The 8,397-nt window shown below is 36.8% G+C and overlaps 3 protein-coding genes and 1 non-coding gene across 4 annotated transcripts; 2 read left to right on the top strand and 2 right to left on the bottom strand.

The window, feature by feature from the left end:
• Positions 1-261: 261 nt before the first annotated feature.
• LOC116293244 (U4 spliceosomal RNA) lies at positions 262-399 on the bottom strand. Its single transcript, XR_004196788.1, has one exon. It is a non-coding gene; the product is annotated as a U4 spliceosomal RNA (small nuclear RNA).
• A 593-nt stretch (positions 400-992) lies between these two features.
• Positions 993-3,281, top strand: LOC116293231 (uncharacterized). The gene is made up of 6 exons (XM_031700636.2): positions 993-1,084; positions 1,160-1,190; positions 1,268-1,357; positions 1,570-1,683; positions 2,451-2,535; positions 2,731-3,281. The coding sequence occupies exons 1-6, from the start codon at positions 999-1,001 to the stop codon at positions 2,883-2,885; spliced, it is 561 nt and encodes a 186-aa protein (XP_031556496.1). The 5' UTR covers positions 993-998; the 3' UTR covers positions 2,886-3,281.
• Positions 3,282-3,706: 425 nt separating this feature from the next.
• LOC116293229 (serine/threonine-protein kinase PDIK1L) lies at positions 3,707-5,291 on the top strand. Its single transcript, XM_031700633.2, has one exon. It carries the CDS (start codon positions 3,910-3,912, stop codon positions 4,903-4,905), a length of 996 nt encoding a protein of 331 aa, XP_031556493.2. The 5' UTR covers positions 3,707-3,909; the 3' UTR covers positions 4,906-5,291.
• Positions 5,292-5,884: 593 nt separating this feature from the next.
• On the bottom strand, positions 5,885-8,060 carry LOC116293230 (enkurin). Its single transcript, XM_031700634.2, has 5 exons — positions 7,855-8,060; positions 7,343-7,412; positions 7,158-7,233; positions 6,547-6,907; positions 5,885-6,416 (listed from the first exon to the last, which is right to left on the bottom strand). The coding sequence occupies exons 1-5, from the start codon at positions 7,950-7,952 to the stop codon at positions 6,230-6,232; spliced, it is 792 nt and encodes a 263-aa protein (XP_031556494.2). The 5' UTR covers positions 7,953-8,060; the 3' UTR covers positions 5,885-6,229.
• Between the last annotated feature and the right edge of the window lie 337 nt (positions 8,061-8,397).

An 8,397-nucleotide genomic window follows, 5' to 3' on the forward strand; every position in this document is an offset into this window, starting at 1 on the left:
TTTGAATGCAGAAAAACTACTTATGTATAACCATTCAGACCCATAGCAAGGTCAAAAATATTGGGCGAAAGGGGGCACTGGGGAAGGGCTGGGGACTAAAACGCCCTACATAAAGTAATGACATTTTCAGTGTTCATTGGCAATCTCATACCCAGAGTCCTACAGGCGCCAGCCCGCTCACCAAAAGAGCGAAAATTCACTGGGATCGAGATTGACCAAATCCAAATTCACCAATTTTAATTTATTTATTTGAATATATGGCCTTATTCAGGCCGCCAAAAATTGCAAAGCCGACTGTATTTCAAGTCGTCTTGCGGGATATTGGGAAAAGTTTTCAATCAGCAATAACCGCGCCTCGGATAGACCTCACTGGCTACGGTAATGCCACTGCGCAAAGATAATGATTAAGGTACTCCGAATTGTATTGAAGCAACACAAATGGCCAAAACGTGTGGGATATCAATCTTGCGTACTTTATCTCGAAAATTTTCTGTCAGTCGTTAAAGTGCACTAAAGGTTTTTTCACAGTGTTGTTTTTTAAATCAAAAAGAAATGATAGTCATAAAATACAAAATTGTTAGAAACCAGTCACTGCGCATGCGTATATTATGAACAGTGACGTCATATATTTATGGTGTAAACCGACTAGAAAAATTAAGGTTCAAAACACTGACAAATTTATATAATTGCGCTCAAACAAGACAAAAAACTGTGCCTTATTAGTATCGAAACCTCAACATGAGAAAGATTTAGAGTCACCGTAAAACACCAAGTTAATGAATAAAGATACTGAAAATATGGATATAAGATATCAATTGACTGAGTTTAAGAAAGAAAATGTTTATAATTTGGTTTCCAATTTGAATTTATGATTTAGTTTTTATTTTCTCCTAATGCAACGTTGTAAGTACGTCTTGACGTCTTCTCTGCGTATTTTCCTCTCGAAGGACTGGAACCAAGCTCGTACTCAGTCCTCCTAATACAGCCTTCCTTTCAAAATGGCGGACGCAAATGGAAATAACTCTATTCTTTTCTTTTTTCTCTTTTACCTTTTTAAACCAGTCCACGGCGAAAAGCTAGAAAGGTAGTGTTAAGATAGTGTATTTTGATCTTTTAAGTCAGAAAAACAATCGTTTTCTTTTTCTTTTTTCTTTTTGAGATTACTACCAGAAAAGCTCTTGGTGAACGAGGTAAAAAGGAAGATTCCCTGTCATCCTTGTCGTTTTGATTATTTTTGTGCCTTATCTATTGTGATCTAATTTGATAGATATTACATCATATGGAATCAGCTGTATACTTATTACAAAACCTCGAAAAGCAGTGCAGTTATGAGCTGAGAATTTCTTATCCTGCAACTGTAAGTCCTTCAACACAGTTAGCTATGTCTCTCCACAAGTCTCATAGGTAGATGTCAAAAATACGTGCGTAACCCAGTAAAAAAACCTGTGACTTAAGTGATATGAGGGGTATATGACATCAGTTTTCTATCTATATTAGAATTGTATTTATAATTTCTGGAAACATCAAACGCAATTATTAAATAAAGTTGTGTCATATTTTTCTTATTAGGTCCCTACAGAGTTTCTTATCAAGCTGATGAACTCCACAGAATATTCACGTAATAATAATGGGAGGAAATTATTAAATACTGAAAAAATAGTCTTCGAAAATGATCAACATAATGTAAGTTACCAGAGACATAGTTCCTATGACACATGGACACTTTGCACAAAAACTATTGTTATATACCAAAATGTCAAAGTCCATTTTTCTCATACTCTGAGTGGGCGAGAGGGTGTCAAATGAATGTGAACAAGTTTCAGTGTTTACTTGGCAATGTCTTTCGGCAGACAACAATATGTTGTTGACTGGTAATAACAATACTGGAAGTGATTTTTTTCTTTGAAACTTGGTACATAACAAAACACTTATTGACTTTAACCTTGGGAAAGCTGTGTGTATTGTGGTCCCAAGATTGTGATGTTTTATGAAGTGAATCCCCTGGTACCAGTCAATAAGGGTTAAATGGAAGTGCCATTTCACAAAATATTGCTGAAGGTTTTGTTGCATGTTCCATGCTGCTTACCAAGCTTTAGATGTATTATATTCATATGTAAATAACCGCGCAATTTAAATTTGCCTGATAAACATGCAGACAAAGTTTGGAAAAATTCCATATTGTTGTGACCTTTGGCTGATTGCATTCACATCACCCATAGTGTAGTCTCCCTCGCATGCGTTTTTAGTGTCGGTCATCACGCAACACGACCGACACTAAAAACGGATGAGAGGGAGACTACCCATAGTATGCCTGAGGCTTGGTATACAACATGCATCAAAGCCTTCACCAGCCTTTTTTGAAATAGCTGTATGCCAATGCAACTTGAGTCTTTCAATAAGTTAATGATTTATTTTATAAAAGCTCATAGTACTATTCTTATACAATTCAGGAGCAATATGCAAAAGTCACTGCCATAAGAACTGGGGTTCCTCTTCATTCAAGTAGGCTTCAAGATCCAGTCATTTATAACATTGGTATGTGCACAAGTTTCACATGGCCCAACTCTTTTCCATCTTCTATGTTTTTTCCATGGGATGTGGTCCTGGTATTTCCTAACAACATTTCCCAACCCTTTTCCATCTTCTATGTTTTGTCTATGGGATGTTATCCTGGCCTTTACTATGTTAGTTAGTTATTACAGGCAAAACAGTATTCTTATTTTATTCTAGTTTTAGAGAAGCTCTACCTTGGCCTTCCTTGGGAAGTTTGGAAAACAGGAATGTTCATCGTCATTACTCTAGCTATAATCATGAAGTATGTTTTACCTCAGTTGCAAAAGTACTTTGAGCTCCAACGTCTTCAGATGCAAAAACAACTCAGTTAATTGGATTTGTGTAGGTGAAACAAATACTTCAAAAAGGTTTTTATCTGCAGCAAACATGGATAGGAAGTTCACTGGATGCGTAACCACTTCAGGAAGCCCTCAAAATACAGAAAAAAGCATTGCGAAATAAAAGTGTGCCGTAAAGTTTCTGAAGGAGCATGCTTCTGTAGCCCTTTAGAAGCTTATACCTTTGCAGGTGCACCGTTTGTTTCAAGGTACATTGGCCAATGAAAGAACAAGGTTGAGTGCATCTTTTGCCAGTAACCAAGAAAATAAAAGTCGGATTAAGGAAAGGCACATTCGTATACAGGAAGTTCGACGTGTTTTTCCATGTGAAAAAAAGGCAAAACGTAAATTGAACAAAGTTTTGTAAGATATTAAATATATTTTTTGAGATTTCTTTTTCTTTTACTACGCACTAGAAAATGAAAACTATCTCTAAGTATAGAAATCATCCCCCAAACAGGTCTTAAGAAATCGGACCAGTGAGGATTGTGGGTATACTTGGGTGCTCAAAAAGCTGTACAACACTTGAAACATAGTTCCAAACTTGCAAATTTCTAATGGTTAAAACTTTATCTCCTGCATGTCCGTTGTTGGTATTCAGGATAGCGTGACAGGATATTTGGTGACAGAATGACTTTCTTGGTCTAAAAGGTCAAATATCTTGTCTATAACATACCTCTAGCATTACGAATAACAAGTTAGATTACGCATTATCCTAGAGTGCTCTAATAATAGACCCGTTGCTATGTCATAGGATATCTTTCTATTGACCTTTGTTTAAGGATAGCTTAGCAACAAGGTTTTCTATTTGTACTTATTTCCCCATGTAAGCAAGCAAGCAAGCAAAACAGAGATTATCTGAAAGCCAACGGTTAGCGTCTTCGTGGAAGAATACTAAATAATAATTTGTGGAGGCTTGGTGTTAAGAAAGTTGTAAGCTAAGAAGGGGAATGAAAAAAGCTGTACTTGTGGACTGAGTTGTTTTCCAGGTCGACTCGAATGCCACCACTTCCGTGTTATGGATGAAGTAGTCTTGGTCCGCCAAAGAGCGTATGTTAAGCAGCGTCTCCTCGGACGCGGAGGATTTGGAAATGTTTACCTTGTTAGAGACAAAGACGAGAACGATTTTTACGCTCTGAAACAAATTCCTATCCAGAATTACAGCCATGCTGAAGCAATACGAAAGGAGTTTCTGGCAATGCTGGTGTCACTTCGGCACCGCCATATCATCCATCTATTTAGTTGTTCCATCTCGAAAACAGGCAAATCACAGCTCGTCGCCAACTTTATAATGGAGTACTGCACGGGAGGAACGCTAAACAAAAGGCTTTCTAAGCCCAGTTCACATGCAGTGGACCTCAAATGGATGATACAGATAGCTGATGCCGTGTCTTTCCTGCACCATAAGGACATCGTTCATAGGGACCTCAAGCCAGAAAATATCTTATTGTCCACTCGAGAGAACGCTAAATTGTGTGACCTGGGTTTGGCTTCCAGCTCTTTGAAAACACTTTCCCCAGACAAGACATCTTCACGAAAGTCGCGTGAGAGTTGCGATTATGACCAGGTAGGGACGCCATATTACTGGTCCCCGGAATTACTGAATGGTTTTGAGTATCGCAAAGAGAGTGATGTTTTTGCTTTGGGACACATCTTGTTTGCCATCAAAGAGCGTTGCTTTATAGATAGTAAGCGACACCAAAGGCTATATGGCGCATTCGTGAAGACCGACCAAGGAGTAATTTCCTTCGGGAGAGCACTACATTGTTCTCCATTCTCTCATCTGGTGTTCAGCGACAACAAAAGCGCCGTCGACAAAGCAATAAGGACAGTCGCAAGTGCTGCTTTGGCTTTCCGTACCGAGTCACGACCTACTAGTGAATATATCTTTCAATTTCTGAAAGAAACTGCTCGATCATTAATCGAAAGTAGGAAACAGCGCAAGCAAACACTACTGAACAACGTGAACGAGGAATCACTGCCATTGGAAAAAGTGAAAGCAATAAGGGTGTGAAGTCTCGTTAATAAAATGAAATGAAATCGTACTGTGAGATCAAATTGGCGATTTATGTCGCCTATTATATCTAATGCAAGAAAAATAGAAAACGGTAAATTTATCCTTATCAGCTGCCAAATTAGGAGTGGTCAGGTAATTTTAAACTGACGATGAACAATGATTTCGTATATATGGGACATCAAAAAGAGAGATTAAATTAAGATATGTTTATATTACCACTAGTAAGAATTCCACCTAAATCAAAGGTGCTTTAATAGACTGTTATTAATGATTATCACCTAATTAATTTATTGTTGCACATTGGAAATAATCATCGTATCAAAGGAGGGAAAATTAAGTGTTGGTTCATGAACAACGTTATTAAAGTAATAAGAGTAAATATAGATGGTTAAGAAATGCGTCAAATTGTTCCAGAGGGAACTGTTGGGTTTGAGGAACGAAACGTTTTGGAGAACCTTGAAAAAAGCCTTGAATCAACGACCTCCGTCATGCACATGCGATGCTGCATTTAGAATCAAACGCAAGATGTGAGAGCACTCACTACCACGGGTTACAACCAGTCTACCCAGCTGAGTGGTGAACATGGCACACGAAGCATGAGTGGACAAAATGACCAGCCCTAAGCATTTTTGGGGGTCAAGTGAAATCGTTTTTGTCCTTTTTCATATTATTTCCATATTTCTGCTTCTTGTAGGCCCGTAAATTATATTTCAGTCAAAAGAATACAAAATATGCAAAAGTTGGGTTACAGTAGCCTGGGAATGAGGGTCTGGCAGTGAAACAGCTAAACGCACTGGGATTAGCTGAAACAAAATTCACCACTCAACTCACTACAAGGCGAGCCAGAGAACGCCCCCATACAACAAGTCCATACCTACTCACATGACCTGAGCAAGGCAATTGGAGCTTAAGCTCATTACTAGGTGATCACTAAAACTATATACACCCCCACTGTTCTTTAACAAATCCTAAGACATCAAGTTTCAATCACAATTTTATTTTGTACATATTTACAACTGAATACACAAGCAAATAAATGTCTCACAACATTCAAAACCTGATTCAATATTTTCCAATATCTGAACAAGAACCATTTTGTATTTATTTATATATGCTTGGCACCAAGATACAAAAGTTTCTCTTATCTGTAGTTTATCACTCGTTTTTTTTTTTTTTTCCATAAATAAAAAAGGAGTAGTCTAATCGAGATTTCATTTTAAAATATGTAAAAGATCAACAGTCATATTAAGGTTTCATATATTTAACTGGTATATTCTTATGCATTCAAAAAATATTTAGGATCTTTGATAATCTACAGTATTTATTTAGCAATGTAGATGATTTTGTGTTTCTCTATTGTTTCAATGTCTCTTTCAAGTTGTTTCATTTCAGTTTCCATGCGTTCTTTCCTGGCTTTCTTTGGTGCTGTATCAGTGACAACTGATAGTCCTTGATATTGATGATGAAGTTCTTCCCAGTTCTTCTTAAGACCATCAATTATAGCTTGCCTGATAGAAGAAAGAAAAATTGTTAAATCCTAATCTTACAAATTTAAGAAAAAATAATTTGTTGGGAGTTGACTAGCTGGTTACGAGTTAGACAGAAATAGTTCTTCATTCTTGTTTGCAAAGTAATTACCTTTCACTGCCTGTTAGTTGTTTCATTGCACCTTGCTGCATTTTATCCTGTACATAATATTCGTACTCCCTCTGTGCCCTCTCAACCTCTGCCTTTCTTCTCTCTAAGTAAACAGGGCTTCTACCGTAGTCCTTTTTCTGTGTATATTTAGGTGTTAAGCCAGATGGTGTAAGTGGATGAGTGGCTCCCGCTCTGGTATCGACAAATTTCTTTTCAGGTTTTTTCGGTACAGACATAATGTTTTCAACAGCATTAGTGGTGATGAAGTTCTTATTGGATCGTATACCCATCAAAGGTTTTTCAGTATGCTTTGGTACTCCTGGACGCCTGTAATCCTCATCCGTATATTTGAATGGTTTTTCTATAATTAGAAATTGTACTTTGATCAGTATTTCATGGCTTTAAGTGTGATTTGTTCATGCTAATTATGGTAAACCAAACCACAAACAAAACAAAAAAGATACTAAACAAATATGAATAGCAAAACTATCTGATTCTTTAACACCTTTTCTTGTGGACATGACCCCCTTCCCCCAAAAAATATTTGAGTTCCTTGATTTTCCTCCTCTACACTTCAATTCAAATTTATTAGCAACAGAGCCACTACTTACTTTCAGGCAGTACAGGTTCTTTGGAACGTTTTTTTAAGAAATCTGATGGTGGCTGAGTTTCCACCTTTGGTGGTCCCTATTCATTATAAAGAAAAGTATGTCAGTTTATGTAAATGTAATTTCAATTATTTTATGGGGTATAAAGTGCTCTCGGAAAAATAAGTATACAAATTCTCGTTACTCACCATAGTTTTTGCAGTTGTCTTATTGCTGGTATATTCGTCTCTTACAGTTCTAGAAAATTTTGACTTGTGTCTAGAAAATTAAACGATCAGAACAATCAATTACGAAATCTGGTACACATGGCAGACTAGCATAGCAACCATACACTCACAACAACACAGAAACAAACGGGAAATATAGTCATGTATTGTTACATGAAAATAACCGAAATTTAACAAGACAGTATTAACCTCTGGGTCTTGGATTGTGAATAATTTTTGATTTTTAAAACCGTGATGAAATATCTTTAAGGTTTCTTAAAATTTCTAATTTCAGTCTGGAAATGTAAGGCATCCATAGACTCAAAAGCACAGCCAAATTTACAACATTGATTTTCCGCTCAGTTTGTTTTATTCTTTTCAGTAGAAATTAAAATTAGAGAGTCTATATTTTCAACATAAATTTCGATATAAAGAAAATCAGTAGGAACAAGAATATATTCTCAGCTTCGCGACTCTTTCTCCACCCAACATACCTGGCTCCTTTAGTCGCTTGCTGTTGAATTGTCGGAATAAGATTGTAAATGCTTTCCTCCATGAAGTCATTGGTTCTATAAGCTGAAGCTACGGCCATGATGGCTAGATTTTGGGCACGAATAAACTACCAAAATCAATATTATTATTGCCCCTTTGGTTTCGATTCTCGAGTCAAGTAAAATGGCTGCTTCTTCTTATAAAGAGATTTGTGTTGATCCCTTGTTGCTATGGCGATGATTAGCGCTTGGCTGAATTCGATTGGTTAATAAGATCACCTGCTGAGCAGGGAAACTAAAATGGTTTATTCGTATGTTACTATGACAACGTTAGACGACGCGCAAAGACACAGGGATCCCAACATTTATTTAAACCACCGAAAAATCTTTTGAAAATGTATGGGGATTTCTTTTGTTAGCATTTTAAATAAAAATTTAAAGGTAAGGTTTACTAACATAAGTTGACGTCTTCATTTTTTGTCTTTTTTTTCAGGCAATTAACAGTAACAGTATGTAATGGATTGCTTAGCTTCTTCTTTTTCACTC

This window comes from Actinia tenebrosa, unplaced genomic scaffold (assembly GCF_029948245.1).
Source record: "Actinia tenebrosa isolate PJP-AT-01 unplaced genomic scaffold, QUT_ActTen_1.0 PGA_scaffold4__44_contigs__length_22323623, whole genome shotgun sequence".
Taxonomy (NCBI): Eukaryota; Metazoa; Cnidaria; class Anthozoa; order Actiniaria; family Actiniidae; genus Actinia; species Actinia tenebrosa.

Bases quoted from the DNA above. Each gene is read 5' to 3' on its own strand.
- LOC116293231 (XM_031700636.2), top strand. From the start codon at position 999: ATGGCGGACGCAAATGGAAATAACTCTATTCTTTTCTTTTTTCTCTTT. The intron at 1,191-1,267 runs GTAAAAAGGAAG...CTAATTTGATAG, and splicing joins AAAAGCTCTTGGTGAACGAG to ATATTACATCATATGGAATC. The intron at 2,536-2,730 runs GTATGTGCACAA...ATTTTATTCTAG, and splicing joins TCCAGTCATTTATAACATTG to TTTTAGAGAAGCTCTACCTT.
- LOC116293229 (XM_031700633.2), top strand. From the start codon at position 3,910: ATGGATGAAGTAGTCTTGGTCCGCCAAAGAGCGTATGTTAAGCAGCGT.
- LOC116293230 (XM_031700634.2), bottom strand. From the start codon at position 7,952: ATGGCCGTAGCTTCAGCTTATAGAACCAATGACTTCATGGAGGAAAGC. The intron at 7,413-7,854 runs GTATGTTGGGTG...TTAATTTTCTAG, and splicing joins CAAGCGACTAAAGGAGCCAG to ACACAAGTCAAAATTTTCTA. The intron at 7,234-7,342 runs GTGAGTAACGAG...TATAATGAATAG, and splicing joins AGACAACTGCAAAAACTATG to GGACCACCAAAGGTGGAAAC.